The sequence below is a fragment of the Trachurus japonicus genome, chromosome 5 (assembly GCF_045865225.1).
Source record: "Trachurus japonicus isolate A0001 chromosome 5, Traja_1.0".
Lineage (NCBI taxonomy): Eukaryota > Metazoa > Chordata > Actinopteri > Carangiformes > Carangidae > Trachurus > Trachurus japonicus.
In genome coordinates, this window is record NC_140911.1 from 1,310,093 (window position 1) to 1,329,125 (window position 19,033).

At 40.8% G+C, this 19,033-nt stretch overlaps 1 protein-coding gene across 1 annotated transcript in view; it reads left to right on the forward strand.

Annotated features, from left to right (window-relative positions):
- Positions 1-19,033, forward strand: part of rad18 (RAD18 E3 ubiquitin protein ligase) — a 50,987-nt gene that overhangs the window by 25,432 nt on the left and 6,522 nt on the right. The window contains exons 8-11 of the mRNA XM_085775528.1: positions 310-380; positions 721-781; positions 16,717-16,851; positions 17,847-17,973. Coding sequence (XP_085631654.1) covers positions 310-380; positions 721-781; positions 16,717-16,851; positions 17,847-17,973 — 394 coding nt within the window. The remainder of the gene's footprint in view (positions 1-309; positions 381-720; positions 782-16,716; positions 16,852-17,846; positions 17,974-19,033) is intronic.

Genomic DNA, 19,033 nt, shown 5'->3' on the forward strand with positions numbered 1-19,033 from the left:
TAGAAATCCCCCTTTAAGTAGAAGGAGTTGTGTTTGTGTTGGTATTTAAATAAAAAACTGGAGTGGAATAAGTGCCGTTCATGTAGAGATACTTTTTAAGGACTCTTCGTGTTTCTCCAGAGCTGTAAATGTTTCCTCGTGAATTCAAGCAGCACAGTGAGACTCTAGTGAGGAAGTTTGCACCAACACTTCTCCTCTTATAGATCGTTGTTCTGTCCTGCAGTAATGACCAGTGGAGCCCAGCCCATAATAACATCTGATCCCTCACACTGTCCTCCACAGTAATAAAGACGTCTTTTATTTCCACAGCGGAGGATATTGCCAAAGAGGTGGAGGCCAACGAGAAGGCCAGAGGTCAACTGCAGGGGAAAACCAAACCTGTACGTATCCTGAGATCCCTCTCTCTGTTTGTCTTTTACTCAACACACAACAACTGTTTAACTGTGTTTTAGCACCAAAAACTCAGACATTTCATCATAAAAGACCAATAACTGTTGTCTGTGTTGATTGAGCATTGGCAAGTCTAGGCAGGGTTAATAATAAAACATAACAAACAATAATAATAATAATACAGCCTTTCAATAAATGTAAAGAGAAACAACATAGAAAGAAAAAATAATAACTAAACGGTTGAGAATGTAAAATTAACCATTGCAGTGTGTTTTCATTGGTGTGTGTGTGTGTGTGTGTGTGTGTGTGTGTGTGTGTGTGTGTGTTCAGGTGATGGTGTTCACTAAGAACCAGACTGAGAAGGAGATCGATGAGATGCATTCACATTACAGTAAGTCAAGTGGTTTTCTTCTTCCACCTCGTTATTTATTTCTTCATCCTGCAGAAAAACAAAGAGATGACTTTTATTCATCTGAGGCCTGGACGACATGAATACGATATATTCCTAAACGCACATTTTTCTGTCCATTGGGCCTCTCAACCACACCAACACGGCGGATAAAAAATGGATAAAAAAGTGGAGAAATAAAAAAATATCCGATTGAGTGGATCCGTGTAGCGATGTTAAACGGAGCTGGTGTTGATGACGCGATGACGTCAAGCGCCTAGCGACAAGCCGTTCGCACATACGCATCGAAGCAAAACGGTTGCCAACAACAATGGCCGATGTCTACCGGGCTGTCTGTGTGTACTTTGCACTTCCAGGTCTCATCTCAGCTCTACACACAGGGTATCTGCGGGGTCTTAAAAAGTCTAAAAAAGTCTAAAATTTGAAAATCTAAATTTTAGGCCTTAAAATGTCTTAAATTTGTTGAATTATTGTGTTCAAGTCTTAAATAATTTTAGACAGGTCTTTAATTTTCTTATGCCCAGCATGGGCGAGCATTTTTAAATAAAAAGATGTACCGTATTTTCCGGACTATAAGTCGCGGTTTTTTTCTAGTTTGGCTGGCCATGCGACCTATATTCAGAAGCGACTTATATATTTAAAAAAAAACCTACGCTATGACCACAAGAGGGAAGCACGGCTTTTATTTCTAAATCCCTCCTCATTCAGTAGCTCATCTTCATCTTCCTCACGTGCTGTTCTCCTCGCTGCGCTGTCTGACCTGTCTCCGTTGCGCCGTAGCGCTTCACTCCGTCAGTTCAGAGTATTTTCACAGCGTATTCTGCGGTCAGTCTTCGGTCTCTGCTCCGGTCCCGACTGGGCTCCGGACACGGAGCAGAGACCCATGTCCGACTGGGCTCCGACACGGAGCAGAGACCCATGTCCGACTGGGCTCCGACACGGAGCAGAGACCCATGTCCGACTGGGCTCCGACACGGAGCAGAGAGCCAGGTCTGACAGTGCAGGGCTGTCCCTCTCTGAAGCAGAGGAGAGGTCGGCTTCACTCCCGTCTGTCTTCACAGAGTCCACAAAGAGTTTCTGATCACAGGGTTTCCAGCGCTGCCGCCTAAACTAACGTGTTAAAAAAAAAAAAAAGGAGCCGCCACCACCGCCGCCGCCGCCCCCCTCCCCTCCCCCTTGGGACGATCGCCTTCATTCATCTCCGCATCCTCACACACACATAGGCTACACACCACAGAGAAACGCGCATGCATAACAGCAGCGCGCGCTATAGGTGCCGGCCTTTAAACAAAGCCTGGTCATTATATGACACCTGGCTATTAATTAAATGTTTGAAAAATAAATGCGACTTATAAACCGGTGCGACTTATATATGTTTTTTTCCTCTTCATGACGTATTTTTAGGCAGATGCGACTAATACTCAGGTGCGACATATAGTCCGGAAAATACGGTAGTACACATTTATTCAAGCATTATTTAATACCATAATATATAGGGGTGACCAAAAGCCAATTTATTTACTTCATGTGTCAAATATTGTGCTGGTCATAATACAGAACAGGTTGTGGCTCGTGTCTGTTGATCAAAGAAGTTGAAATATTTCCATGTTTGTCTATTCTGGGTCACATTTAGAAGTCATCACATTTCAGGCCAAAGGTGAAGTGTTGGTGTTTTTACTGTTCTCCAATGTAAAAATGGGTCACGTGTGACCCTTAACATTATTCAAGGTTTAAAGCCATCAGCCTGTTGGTTGCCAGTGAATTAAATAAATAATGTGTTACATAAACATTTTTAATTTCACTCCCCAATTTCTTTTTGTGCCCCCAAATAGTTTACTTTAGATGCTCCTGCGACACTTCATTGTGCTTTACTGAATGTATTTTCAACTACAAACAAGCCTAACACGCAACTTATATATTGCAATCAATTTCTAGTTTTGTGACTCCGCATTTCTTTTGTATGTTTTTTATTTGTCATGATAGGTCTTAAATTTCATCCATAATGGTCTTAAAAAGGTCTTAAAAAGGTCTTAAAAAGTCTTAAATTTGAGCTGGTGAAACCTGCAGAGACCCTGTACACATGAACGTAACATTGTTTCATCAACTGCACTCCACCGCTACGCAAAGGCGTCTGCTGCTGCGCCCGATATTACTGGACAGCCCCAACAGGGTTCCCACGCGTCCTGGAAAATCTGTAAAACCTGGAAAATGGTTCACCAATTTTCCGGTCAAAAATGAGAAAAAAAAGTCAAATGTCCTGGAAAAGCTTGAGTTGTCCTGGAAAATGATTTATCACAGCTACCAGAGCTCTATTTGACTTTTTCAGACCCTTCTAAGGATTCGTTTCCAAAAAAAAAAAAAAACATTTATGCTGTTCTATGATAAATTTGTCATAATTTCTAAGCATTTAAGAGATTATTTCATACATTAGAGCCATAGACTGCACGTTTTAAATCAGATTTCTGGGAGAGAGAACGAGAGAGAGGAATAAACATAGAAACAAACTGAATAAATTTACAAAATAAGGTACTATTGACGAAAAGAAGACTTCTCCAAAGCATGAATGGGACAGGGGATGAATCAGTGTATGGCGTAAAAACGAATGTCCGTCAGCTGAAAATGTCCTGGAAAACGATTTCAAGAACAGAGTGGGAACGCTGCCCAAGCGTCCACGGTTTAAAATACGTTCTTCTCCTGTGATATTTTACACTTTGCTAATCACCACCTATCAGCCGGGCGTGGCATTGCAGGCTTCAGAGGCGATTCTCTTCAGTTTTGCCTCTTTGTATGGACAGAGATATTTCTGTGGTGTGGACAGTTGTTTTTTTAAAAGTAGTCTTAAAGGCGTTAAAGAGGAACGATGCAGGATTTTTTGTTTTACCAGTGCATAGGTAAGAAAAGTTTCATATGGAGTTTAGAGTTTAGAGTTTAGAGTTTATTTATTTAGCACACAAATTTCAATGGTGCAAGGAGGGAACGAAGCCGGTTGGCTTGTACATAGGTTCCACCCCTATAACAAATTACAACAAGACAAATTTCAATGGCTAACAAATAAACATAAAAAGGAGATAAAGTGCATACATAGTCAATGTTATGTGAGCAAAAGAAAACAGAAATGAGAAAAAAATAGAGAGATAAAGTGCAAAGTAATTCGGTAACAAATAAGGACAATAGAGATAATTACAAAAAATTAATTAATTAATTAAACTCATAAAAGGACAGAGTAAGGATGTGAGATATGGAGAGAGTGAAAGAGAGAGAGGAAAGAGCGGAAAATTCAAGAGAAATTGAGATGTGTTTTTAACTGCTTTTTAAAAAGTGAATAAGAAGAAATGGATCTTAATGAGGGAGGTAGTCCATTCCAAAACATTGGACCTCTGTATGTCATGTTAAACTGATGGTGTGATGTGCGGGTAAAGGGTAAATATAGAGTAAGATTATTACTGTGTCTAGTGCGGTGAGAGTGTACATTATGAGTGAATGTAAAGAAATTTTGAAAAGTGACAGGGAGATCTTGATTCTTGTAAATAAACTTGTGAACAAACAAACAAATCTGATAGTTATTGAATTTGTGAATTGGTAGAAGAGAATACTTAGTGAATAGTGGTGCTGATGGAGCATATCTATTTGAATGTGAGATGAATCTTATGAATCTCTTCTGAATAGTACATAATTTCTTGAGATGTGTAGGAGATGTAGCTGCCCAGACCATGTTACAGTAGTTCAAATAAGGAAATAAAAAACTATAATATAACGTTAAATGAGCAGAAGGATGTATAAATGGGCACACTTTTCTTAGGATGCCCATCATCTTTGTTAATCTCTTGCAAACAAGGTCTATATGATTTGTCCAATCAAGTCTTTCATCAACTAATATTCCGAGGAATTTGGTAGTTTTGACTTGGGTCATTTCTATTCCATTAATGTATAATTTAGCTTGATCTTTAGGATAAGACTTGTTAATATTGCAAAAGATTATAAAGTTACATTTCTTCACATTGAGTGTTAATTTATTCAGTTGAAACCATTTTGAAATTGAAGATAAATCATTGTTCACAGAATCAATCAGATAATTAAAATTATTATGAGTTGCTATAAGGGTAGTGTCATCAGCAAATAACACAGGAAAAAAATATTTACAAGATAAAGCTAAATCGTTTATATAAATCAAAAATAATAAAGGGCCCAAAATAGAGCCTTGGAATGAAGTTATATTTTATATGTAGACTGCACACTAATAATACAGTGAAAAAGTAGGAGGTAAGAAAGTGGAAATCTCAGGTTGTAAGACAGGTAGCACAGAAATACATCTGGGACACTCAGTCCACCTTGAGGTCTCAGTTTGGAGAGCGTTTTGTGATTTCTGGTCTTCCATAAGAAGCTGGTGAACAGAGCCTCAGTGTCTTCAAACCAGCCTTGTGGAAATTATAACGAGAGAGCAGAACTAAATAATGTAAAGTTAATCTGGGTAGAATATTTGTCTTTATTACCTCTGCTCTACCCCATAACGACAGGGAGAGTGAGTCGTCCGTCTTTTGATGTCGTCACGGATCGTTCTCAGTACGGGAGATCAAACATTTAGGAAATCTGTGATCTGATATTTATTAATTTAAGTACCTCATTCCTTCAGGTTTACGTAGAAAGAGTGAGCGCTCAGGTGCACCGAAAATGTTTTACAAGTTTATTTATTTAGAAATGGGACAAAACATATTGAAGAACATTTTAAAAGAAAACTGTAAATATGAAAAGAGATTGTAGCTGCACGGCTAATTTCCATCTCCTGTCCCATGGGCAGGTAGTAGGTGTATAAGAGAAGAGAAGGGAGGAAGGACAATAAATTACAGAACTTTCCACAACAAAGGCTATCGGTTTGGGATGACACATGATTAATTATCTCCATATTAAAATTCTATCTGTATGGAGGTGCTACACTGTAGGCTACCTCTATAATCTATGGCAGGATGCCCTGTCATAATAAAGTGCTGGACTGTGTTACAAATATAAAGTGCTGCTTCATATTGCAGGGATGCCCGGGATAAAGTGCTGGACTACATTACTGAATTGTTTTGCAGAAATGCCCATAACAAAGTGCTAGAAGTGCGATAATCTATTGCCAAGTGCCCAATGTAAAGTGCGTCATGCATACAACAAACAACAATTTAAAAGACAGCAACATACAGCAGATAGACAGAAAAGTATACAGATTGAAGTATGACCATGTTTTCTAGTAACCATGCTTTAAGCTGGTTGGAGAATGATGTTGATGGTGATGATGTAGAAGTTGCACACAGTAAGGTGCTGACTTTGACATAAAGTACAATGCTGTAAAGAGTAAAATCATGATTGTTAGAAGCAGAGAAGACAGACAGACAACCTTCCCTGACTTCCATCTGTCTGGCACTGCACTCAGTGGGTCTCATTCATGAAACGTGAGTAAATCTGTGTGTAGATTTGCACATAAAAGCTCACTCTACTAAAACTCTACTCCGGATTCATGAACGGTGCGGGAAACTCAGATTTGATCGTAAACACGTGTGTAACTTCATGAATGCCAACCCATGGTAAACTAACAACACGCCCCCGGTGATCAGCAATTAGCATAGATCTCCATACATGAATAGCCATATAAGGAGATCCTGACCACCATATTAGGAGGTAGGTGCATCCTGCTCACCTGCGGCCATGACGCAAACGAGGAAAGAGGGAGAGAGAGAAAAAAGAGAGATCACGGATCGAAGTCATTTTGGTTGAAGTGGAGTCCAGAAAAAATATTTAATTCTCTTCTGTTAGTAGTGGTGTGACTGGGACAGGTCAAAGGCTGGAGGGAAGAAACAGATTTAGTGAATTAAGTAGGCCTATCCTTGGTTGATTAAAGAATCGTTTAAGAAGTAAAGCCAGAATAGTTCGATATGAAACATAAAAAAAAAAAAAAAAATACACACAACTACAGAGCTACAGCAGCGACGGGAGGAGGAGGCTCTTCACAGCCTCAGCTGTAGAGGAGCATGGTTGTATCAACACATGAAGTTATATAGGCAGGTTATATTGTTACAGAAGCACCAGCCGTCTGTCACAGCTCCATCCAAACCGGTGCCGACTGCGCTGCTGCGCAGGGTGAAGTGTGCGCCCACCGAGCGTGTACTGTAGCAACACAAAAAAGTTTTTTCCGGTTTTATATCAGATTATTTTCATCATTAGATGGAGCCTTGACGTGTTTGTGCGTGTCCGATCCCTAAAACGTCTCTCTCTCCAAATATTTCTAATTGTTTGTCATGTTCAAATTACGTGTTTCAAAGGCGTCGGCGTATTTTGAACATGAGAGAGAGTAATATGGATTAAAATTGTAATTTTCAACAGTGACAAGCAGTATTTCTTTGCATTCCTACATTTACACAAGCGCTACACACAGTCCGGAGCAGGTGTAGATTTTGTGAGTAGCTACGAAAAAAATCAGCACTACTAAAAGATTGATGAATGCGGAAATCCACGTAAATTTGCGCTGCTCAGGGTTTACACACAAATCCGTGCTGCTCACGTTTCATGAATGAGACCCAGTGTGTGCAGCGAGATTAAATATTTGGGGCATATTATTGTTAATGACTTGTCCGATGATAAAGATATGTACAGGCAGCGTCGTAAGCTCTATGCACAAGCAAACATGCTGTGTCGTAAATTCATGTAAAACCACTGATGCACGTTGCCTTCAGGGACAGTTTTTCATCATCAGTCTCTGTATTTCCCTCTAAAACAACTCTGTGTGGTAACGTTGTGTTATTATCTCATAGCGTGGTGAATGTGCAGCTCACAACTTGTCCACCAGAGCGTTGTGGAGTTGTTGGATTGTGTATTTTATGAGTTTGATGATGAGGGAAACCAAGAAATCCCATAATGAGCCTCCGTAGCGTAGCTCTGAGCAGCTCACGGCTCTGCTCCGCCATTCTAAAAACAGCTTGCACCGACAATTAAAGGTAACGGACCTACTGCTATGACTATAGGGATTATGGCAATGGACCAATTTGCCAAAATGTTGAACTATCCCTTTAAAATTAAGATTTCTTCATTACAAAGAGGTGACAGTGAAACTTTGTTTGATTAAAAAGGGAAAAGTTCTGTATTTTCCTGTGTTATTTACCTGCTCACTGAGGAAAAGGAGAAAGACGCCTCCATGACCCTCTGGGCAGAATAACAAATCCTCAGTTTCCAGATGTATATGATTTGTCTGTGTGATTTCTGTCTGTGCAGAAAAGTGTAGTTGTAGTTTCAGGAAAACACAGCAGACAAAGAAAAGAAATGCAAAACGCCGTTTCCCTCTGAGAGACGGAACATTTCGCTCCAAGATATGAATTTTACTCTGAGCTCGGGTGGAACGAACGGACCAATTTAGTTTTCAGTGAAATGGTTTGTAATGCTGCTTTTTCTCCTTTTTGTCACCGTGTATTTCACAGCACTTAGAAAAGACTAACATCACATCACAGACTGTGGTTTTTCAGAGAAGACGCTGCCTCCACGGCTTCGTTCAGCTCTCTGTTCACCTCCAACACGCTCTTCATTAGGGAAACTAACTCAGTTATTAAAGAAATTCTCTCTGCTCTCACTTTAAAGATAATTATTCCACTCAGGAACAAACAGGCTGTAATGAAGTGATGAGTATTTTCAGGCTGAAACGTGTGTTCATGTTTCTGCACAGAGAGGAAGAATTCAAATTTATCCAAAACGAGTTACGGGTCATTTGATATTCCTTCGAACCTCATTTTTCTAAACAGTGACAGCAATGCTACGTTTACATGGAAACGATCTGAACAGGAAACGTTAAAGTGGCGTTGTTGCATTCTCATTGTTTTATTCCGCGTTTAGACGAGCGTTTTTGGAGAGGAAATCTGCATGCACACGGTGACACAAAAGTCTGTGGAATTCAATGTTTTCTTTTGTGTTTTCACCCTTTACATGGAGATGCAACGGCGGAGCGTTTTTCAGATTTCCGTGTGAACATAGTCTTTGCGTCTATGTGTGGTAATTGACGTTTTTTTGTCTATAAAAAAAGGCAAAACTTAGACATTGTATGATCGCTCTGAAGTTTTTTTTTTTTTTTTGTCACCTTCCTATCCCTGATGGAAATAACAATAAGCAAGTTCCCTCACTTTAATGTAGCCTATATAGTTGTCTTTTTAAGATTGTTGATATTAGGGCTGCACAATTAATCAAATTTTAATCACGATCACGATTTTGGCTGCCACGATTAAATTAAGATGATCGTCACGATTATTAACATGTAAAAAAACGGGCTGTGCTGCATATCAAATCAAGCGCTCTCAACCAATAGTCCGCCAACCACCAGGGGGCGAACGAGAGGTCAGGGCTCCATGAAGCTGCCTAACTAACAAGCGAGCGCATCCTCCCTTTACATGTTGTTTACAGTCCAGAGTGTGTGTCCCGGCCGGTCAGTCGGCACCTTCAGATGCTGCTGTACTGTGTCACCTTCTGCGCCCGGTGTTACGTCTCACTCCTAGACTGGATGGATCTCACTCTGACGTGAGAGTGAGACGATGTCGGCAGCAGACGGTGACAGTAGATATGACGTGTGTCTGTGTCTGGTCAGTCAGCACCTCAGGCTGTCTACTGTCGCCGTCTCGCTGTGGATCGGATCGAGGTCGGGCTGCGGGGTGGTCTCAAAGCTGGACCGAGACCCCGTCACCCCACGCGGCAGTTTTGGTGTTAATTACATACGTTGTGTAAATAAAACGTTCCGACCGTGATCATAACGGCCGGTAACGGCGATCTATGGCCGTTTTGGTGGCAGCACAGTTGAGCTAGGCCGACCTGCTGGACGCTGCCTGTGTGAAAACACTTGGTCTGTTCATTAAATGTTTTTAATTCGTTCCAAATGGCTGCTGAACCACCCGTGCTGTGCTTTGGTCCATGCTGGACAGACTCTTGCCCACACATCTCTGTGTATCATTGATGGCAAAAATTAATTTTTACTATAGCTACTTTGAAATTACATTTCAGAGCCTGTACTTTCTTACTTTTATTTGAGTAAAGGAGTTGAATCAGCAGCTACTTCTACCAGATTTATTTTTTATTTTTTGTTTTTTACACAAGTATCTGTACACTACTGTACAGAATGACACCTCTGCACTCTGCAATGGTATTTATTTTTCGCTAGCCCTTTGTCTTGGGTAAATTTTATTTTAGGCTATTATTTATTTTTATTTTACGTTTTATTTTGAACTGAAAGCCTTGTTCACATAGCCTATTGTTTGTTTCAAATAGAAAGTGCAATAAAAACATGTTTTATCTAACATAATGTATAATCGTGATTAATAATCGTGATTTCAATATCGACAAAAATAATCGTGATTATCATTTTGGCCATAATCGTGCAGCCCTAGTTGATATGTTGATGCAGAAACTGCAGCTATGCAGGTTGTAAGCATGTGGGTTGAAGAGAGAGTTTAATGTAAATGTGTAAATGTGCTAAACCTTTCATATTTAGTGGAATATACAAGGACGTGTTCTCAGGAAAGTGATAATGGAAGCTCATGAAGGAGCAGGAGGAAAAAAGGTCTTTTACCACACAGACTGTGTCCTTCGTTGACTCTTGTTGTATGCATAAATGGTTGCATAAACAGGAAAAGGACTATGGGAAAATACCAATTTTGTATTTTTGGGCTGTTGATTCTGATGGAAGATGCCTTTTCCAAACAAATTTTATTTTTAAAAAAGGCAAAACTTCTGAAATATTTCTGTCACCGGTGGTGAGCGTCGTCATGTAAACGGAGCCTCAGACTCTCAGACTGGTCGGTGAACGTATTTCATTCCTCTCTGGTCAGCAGAGTTCCCCTCACCGACGCTGCCTGGTGGAGAAGACGATGAGTCATAGCTGCAGACACGGTAGTGGAGGCTGAATATTACACACAGCAGCAGCAGCTTTAAAGGGATAGTTCACCCAAAATTGAAACTTCTTTCTGGCTTCTCTGAGTTACAGGGGGTCTCGGCGTAGCAGTGCATGTCCATATGACGGTTGCAAATGGATACCAACTGTCTTCGTAACAAAAAGACACACCAAAAAACATCCAAATACCTCCATGCTGCTCGTATGTAATGTCCGTCTTGTATTGAAGCCCCGAAATGCGAAATCGTCCCGAAAAAAATTAAATAAGTCTATATTTCAAGCTTGTTTTGTAGCGGAAGCTTCTCGAAGCTCCTCTTCCCGGTTCGTCAAATTTGGACGAACTGGGAAGAGGAAAAGACCCTGGTTTGTCCAAATTTTAATTTTTTTCGGGACAATTTTGCATTTCGGGGCTTCAATACAAGACGGACATTACATACGAGCAGCATGGAGGTATCTGGATGTTTTTTGGTGTGTCTTTTTGTTACGAAGACAGTTGGTATCCATTTGCAACCGTCATATGGACATGCACTGCTACGCCGAGACCCCCTGTAACTCAGAGAAATTTAAATTTTGGGTGAACTATCTCCTTTAATACTCTGAGCCTCCAACAGCATCATTACCATTCTGCATATTATTCAGAGTCGGGCCAATCTGGCTTCATTCAGTGTTGAAGCCCTCAATTTGCAGCGAGCATCAAACGCCCTTCGTCCGCTGCACATTATCAGCAGACGGGTGGAGACTTCGCTGACTAATTCAGCAGCGAGAGGTCGGAGGAAGATGTAAAACTGATGAGGCCGGTGCCTCGCTGTAAAGACTCGTCGGCTGTTTGTCTCTCTGGCATTTTACTTTACTTTCCCCCCCGTCGCCTCATGAGCTCATAGCCGATCAGTCAGAGAGGCATCATCATCATCACCATCATCCTCAGACGTACAGAACAGACGGGGTCTTTGTTTCTCTCCTCAGGGAGCAGAGGTCAAGCCAGAGGAGCAGCAGCAGCTTTATGGGATGGCATTATCCCCTCTCTCAGTCCCGTTGACATGGCTGAACAAGATTAAGAGGCAGTTGGGAGGAAACTCAGAGCAGCAAAGTTAGAAAGTGGCTGAGAAATGGATGTGAGTCACAGGAGGAGGCGTCTAAAAATAGCTGCCGTGCTGTGATAACCTCTTGATTTATCTGAGGATGTGGATGACTCACTCAGCAGCAGCAGCAGCAGCAGCAGCAGCAGCAGCAGCAGCGTGTGGAATAGTGAATGAGTAGACAGGGAGGTGAGAGCAGCACACACACACACACACACACACACACACACACACACACACACACACACACACTGAATGCACTTGCAGCCGGGTCTTAATGTGACAACATGTTCTCCCTGAGTTAATAGTTAGAGCACATGTTCACGCCACCCAGAGTCACTGGTAAGGAAAAAAAAACCTAGAAATCACTTTACACACACACACACACACACACGTTTGATTTCCAGTTCGTCATAGTCAACAGGTGTTTGCGTTTCATCCCACGTCACCACTGATAAAACCGTTTTTTAATTTCCTCCATTGAAGAGGAACTCTGTAGGACTTCCACCTTAACTCTGTAGGACTTCCACCTTAACTATTTAGTATTTCCACCTTAACTATTTAGTATTTCCACCTTAACTATTTAGTATTTCCACCTTAACTCTGTAGGACTTCCACCTTAACTATTTAGTATTTCCACCTTAACTATTTAGTATTTCCACCTTAACTCTGTAGTATTTCCACCTTAACTCTGTAGTATTTCCACCTTAACTCTGTAGTATTTCCACCTTAACTCTGTAGTATTTCCACCTTAACTCTGTAGGATTTCCACCTTAACTCTGTAGGATTTCCACCTTAACTCTGTAGGATTTCCACCTTAACTCTGTAGGATTTCCACCTTAACTCTGTAGTATTTCCACCTTAACTCTGTAGTATTTCCACCTTAACTCTGTAGTATTTCCACCTTAACTCTGTAGTATTTCCACCTTAACTCAGCTCCATGTGTCCCTTGTCTCTAGTTCTGGTTAAACCAACGCCTTGTAACTAGTTCCAGGGAGAATGGAGCGTCTGTAAGATCAGAGCCTCCGACCCGGTGTCCCAGCTCTCGTCTCCATGGCGACACCGCCACACAAACGTAACGCGCTAACCCGTAACCCGTAATCTCTTGTTGATGACAGATAAGACTACACAGATATCACCATGGTAACATGGTAGATGATAAATAACCTTATCCACCGCTCCATGGATTCATTTCTCACCGGCTTCGTTGGAAACAGATGCACATCATCATCGTGTCAGAAAAGATCTGTTTTGGGCGAAAACACTTTGAGATTTTCCCACACCGGGACCCGTTTCTAAAAAATACCATTTCACCCCGGAAGATGCAGTTTTTCGGTCTGTACGAGACGGCGAAACGATAAAATAAAATACTTATGCGGATTCAAAAAATCCATATTCGTGTGGACGGGCTCTTCCTTAAAACCAAACAAGACGGCGTCGTTCAACTGGGATTTACAAAGCAAACACAGAGTTATCACATCTCACAGAGGCGTTTCTAGACGCTCTGCATTCCCCCCACCTCCACCCCAACTGCCCCCACAAATATTAACTGTTAATTAAACCAAAAAACCAAAACAATTGATGATTCAGTTTTACATATTATGCAGAATGTTCTGTGTACAGGCGTTAACATCAGTCCTGCACGGGCAGATCATCTGTGTGGGAATAAAAGAGAATCTGTCCTTCAGAGACGTGTGATAAGTTTAAGACGACACTCACTCAGTTTGTAGAAGTTAGAAACTGTATAAACTGATAATAACAGAGCGGCGCCCACTCTCCATTAAGGTTTGAGTCACACGCTGCTACCGTCACATCGTTCCTTTACTGCTGCAGTGGAAAAAAGACCAGCTGAGATTCACCGGCAAATGGTGTTAGACGTAGAAGTAGATTGGCTCCAACTGGAAAAAGTACATAATATTACATTTAGTTGGTTTTCCACATGTGCATGTTGGAACCGTGGAAAGTGATATTAGATATTTAACAACACGTGGATCTGTCGTCATGGTTTCTCCAGACAAACTGTCATCATTTAAACCTCGAGGTGACATAGTACAGAGCTGTGGAAAAGGACTCATTTCTTACTCTTTTGCATATTTGTCACACTTAAATGTTTTAGATCAACTAAACAAATTGTGATATTAGACAAAGACAATGCAAGTAAATATAAAATGCAGTTTTTAAATGATGATTGCATTTATTAAACGGATAGTTCAACATTTTGTCAAATTGGCTCATTGCCATAATCCCTATAGTCATAGCAGTAGGTTCGTTACCTTTAATTGTCGGTGCAAGCTGTTTTTAGAACGGCGGAGCAGAGCCGTGAGCTGCTCAGAGCTAGAGAGAGGGAAATACAGAGACTGCTTGATGAAAAACTGTCCCTGAAGGCAACGTGCATCAGTGGTTTTACATGAATTTCCCTCTAAAACAACTCTGTCTGGTAACGTTGTGTTATTATCTCATAGCGTGGTGAATGTGCAGCTCACAACTTGTCCACCAGAGCGTTGTGGAGTTGTTGGATTGTGTATTTGATGAGTTTGATGAGGGAAACCAAGAAATCCCATAATGAGCCTCCGTAGCGTAGCTCTGAGCAGCTCGCGGCTCTGCTCTGCCGTTCTAAAAACAGCTTGCAGGTAACGAACCTACTGCTATGACTATAGGGATTATGGCAATGAGCCAATTTGCCAAAATGTTGAACTATCCCTTTAAGGCAAAATAAGCTGTCCAAACCTACCTGGTTCTGTGTTAAATCATGAACTAACTGTGATGATGGACCATATTTTTTTGGAGAGCTGAGTCCAGTTTCAGTTTCCACACCCAGACCAGTTGGATCAATAGAACCTGTGTGATAAAGTGAGGGAGGCTGAGAGACCTCAGACAGCAGCACGTCACGCTGCGACCTCAACAAAGTCAAGAAAAGATGAAAAAAGCAAACAAAAACTAAATCAATGTCATCTACCAGTCTGGAAAGTGTTACAAGGCATTTCTAAAGCTTTGGGACTCCAGGGAACCACACTGCAAAAACTCAAAATCTTTCCAAGAATATTTGTCTCATTTCTAGTCAAAACTAATCTCTTTCCACTTAAAATAAGACTCATCACCTAAAAATTAACTTGTTTTTAGATCATTTTCACTTGTTTTTTTGTGCTTGTAATGAGAAAGAAAAACTTGCTCCACTATCAGATTAATTTAAGTGAAAAGCTTGAAATAAGTAAAAAGTGTCTAAAAACAAGCTGCTTTTTAATATGATGAGTCTTATTTTAAGTAGAATTAGATTGTTTTGACTAGAAATAAGACAAATATTCTTGGTAAGATTTTGAGTTTTTGCAGTGCAGTGAAATCCGGACGGGGGCAAATCCCTTTTTTCCAGCTCTGTAACTGTTGGTGAGCAGAAGCAGCAACAGCTTCAGCTCTGTTTAGCCACAATGATAAAGTCTTCAGCTGATTCAAAACACTCTATTAATGTCAGTGACGTGCAGATGCTCCGTATCTCTGAGGAAAGAAGATGAATGTGTTGATTTTTATTTCTGGACCAGGGCCAAACTTCCCATTTCCTCCGCCGGTCGGTCTAATGGTCGGTCGGTCTAACAGCTGTGGGTTCCTCTCTCTCTACAAACACTCACACTCATGAATAAAACCTTGTCTTCTTCCCAAATATATTCAACCTCTCAAGGTCGGAACTCCTCGTCGTCGTCGTCTCGAGTCAAAATATTAATCTGTTTTTCATCGGAGAGATTTTGGAGACTCACAAAGAAAAATGAGTCTGTGTTGTTGTTTACCATGAATATTAATGCACCGTTTCCCAGACAACATGCAGTCAGGAACCATGTTTCCATCCACACGTTAAGCAATATGGAATTAAAAATGCACTAAAGAAACAGTAAAATTAGATTAAATATGATGAATATCGATAAAAGGTTAATACGGTCGATCTCATCAGATTTTCTCTTGATCGATATAAAGTTAATGTGACAAATTCTGATGGAAACAGCACAAGACGTCATTACACACGGCTTTTGATTGGATTTAAAGGTCTGAGATGGAAACGCACTGGAACCAGTGTTATTCACATTAAAGGGATACGCCAAATTTTTTTTTTTACGTGTCTTGCCTCACTCCTGAGTCCATGACCAGCAGATAGACACCATCCTTTCGACTGTGCGTGCAGTAACAAGGGAGATAGAGCCGTATCGCCGTAATTAGCTTAGCTCAAACGCTGGAAGTGTATAGGTAGTGTTAGCCTGCCTCCACCTAAAGTAGCTAATTAGCTTAGCTCAAACACTGGAAGTGTATAGGTAGTGTTAGCCTGCCTCCACCTAAAGTAGCTAATTAGCTTAGCTCAAACACTGGAAGTGTATGGGTAGTGTTAGCCTGCCTCCACCTAAAGTCGCTAATTAGCTTAGCTCAAACGCTGGAAGTGTATAGGTAGTGTTAGCCTGCCTCCACCTAAAGTCGCTAATTAGCTTAGCTCAAACGCTGGAAGTGTATGGGTAGTGTTAGCCTGCCTCCACCTAAAGTCTTTGATTTGATTTGATTTGATCAACTTTATTAATCCCAGAGGGCAATTCTGTTCGGCAGTCCACCAAGAACAATAATAATAATAATACAAGCTCATCCACAACAGCACATCAATACAAACTCAACAATACAGACTCATCCACATTCATACATATGCACAGGTGCTAGTTTGTATTTACAATGTCAGTGGAAGCAAAACACTGACATTGTAAATACAAACTAGTCGCTAATTAGCTTAGCTCAAACACTGAAAGGATGGTGTCTATCTGCTGGTCATGGACTCGGGAGTGAGGCAAGACACGAAAAAAAATGTTGGCCTATCCCTTTAATATCTTTTATCGATCTTCAGATAATTGGATGGAAACGTGGTTAGTGATGAGATGTAGCTTTGTGTTCAGCTCCTTGTCTCACCTGTCTCCTCTGTCTCTCCACAGGGAAGCAGCACAGCAGCGACTTCTCCCGCCTCATCGCCCAGGTCAAAGGTCGCCTGCAGACCGGCAGACCGACGCCACGTGTCAAACAGGAAGTCGGCGCGGAGGGAGGGGATGTTGACAAGACGCCCTCTAAAGGTACAACACTGGTTTAGATAATAACAGTCCATTTAAACTCTGTTGTTCCACCGAGCCACAGCTGTGACCGGGTTAAAGCAGCTCAGAGAAGACGATGAGGTCAAGTCTCTGAGAGGGACCTTATGCTCCTTTTCATTTCATTTCATTTCGATTTATTTCAATCATGGTATACATTCTCACATGGTTGCACATATTTACATAATTTTTTTAAGTTAGCAGGTTTGATTCTTGTGTCGATCACTGAGTGCAGTAGGAAAGTAAAGAGTCCAATGACGTTTAGTTCCTAAAATGCAGCAGCTTTTCTTCTGACTGTGATAGTTAGAGATCAAACAGTGTTGCCGTCTTGTCATGTTTCGTGTTTTGTTCTTAATTGCACAGTCACTGGAGTATAATGCACGTATCATTTCACTGCAGTGATCTTGTATTATTGTATGTGACAAATAAATTCTCTTGAACTCTTGAACTCAACTCTGTTCATTTCCCTGTTTAACTCTCGCTAGTTATTGTTAGACATACTGATGCACTCGGTGATCGACTGGTCAGGGCTTCTGCAGCTGGAGGAAAGTGTTGAGTCGTGTTTTAGTCTCTTTTCAGTAGAAACCAGTCAAAGACTAAAACACGGTGCTGCAGTCTGAGAGACTTTATTTATTGATCCCAGAGGAAATTCATCCTACAGGTTTTTAGATTCTCACCTGTCACGGCTCCTCGAGCCCTGACACATTCACTGACACGTTTTAAATATGTTTTCAGTGAAACTCATCAAAATGTTCTGTTTCTATCAGCTGAGCAAATGTAACCGTGTTAAAACGTCCCAACGTTTCCAATATTAGAAACATGTGGAGACGATGTCAGCAGCTCGCTCTATATGCACGCCCATTCTGACAGGTCGTCACTGCTCTGATGGATTCACCCCGGGTGTCTGACACACTGATATACTATATATAATATATATATATATATATATAATATATTTTATATATTTTTTCTTCCTTTAGATCCGGCTGCAGAACCAAAGCTCGTCTCCGTGGTGAAGACAGAAGACGGAGGCAGCGACGAGGAGCCGTTATCAAGACGGATGAAGCTGTCGCCCAGTCCCACGTACAGCGACGTGTCCATCAGCAGGTGAATCACAAGTACCACACACACACACACACACACACACACACAGAAGACAAAGGCCCTTTTGGACTTTAATAGTTTTGTTCTGAGGTGTAATTTCCCAGTGACGATGACGATCCCAGATAAGAAGCCGAGTGTTTCCCTCCGATAAAAGAAGCTGCAGCTGATGATGAAGAGACTCTGGTTTATGACTTCAAGCTGCTTTATAATGATCTGAACCATTTACTATTTAATAACGACTTCTCATAAACTCAATTTAATATCAGTTATTATTGTAACATCGTCTGAAGTTACTGCATTAGACATATAGGAAATGATAGAGACAAACAGTTTCCTGTGATTAACACAAAAAAAATACACGTTTCCTCTTTTGAACAGTTTCCCTACATAAATACAGGGTTTTCCTTGAGTGTATATAAGGCAAAGGCAGCAGATGTAGCGTATTTTGCTTTTTGACGCCGTAGCGATGCACATTGCGTGCAACACGCTTGTTTTTTTGTGCACGTCAGATCTGGTTCCTTCTCAGGTTGTTGTGTCTCTCCTACTGTTCAATAAAGATGAAAAAAGTCTGCAACACCAAGAAAAAAAGAGCTCCAATGCAAATTAAATAGATTTATTTACGTGACGTTTCGAGCGCACAGGCTCTTCCTCAGATGTTACATATGAAAATGAATGGGTAGAGACGCCATTTAAAGCCAAGTCCCATGTCATGGTCATGTGATCTCACACACACCAGTTGTTCATTCATACTAATCACACCAATCAGTAGTAGAAAAATATTTAAAAAAACCTCATACATCTTATGTTCTCGAATAGAGGCTATGCAAACCGTCATAATACATAGAAAAAACCATCAGAGGCGCCTCTTTTAAACATGATAACACAATACATAAATAGGCACCAATACTCATGGGTGATCCAGAAGAAAATAGTATTGATATAGTATATATAACATGACCACTCTCATTGAAAGCAGACACAATGTTACTATAGTCATGAAATACATTTCAATATATACAACAAGAGATCAAAAGATGAAAGAGCAGCAATTAAAACCAAAAAA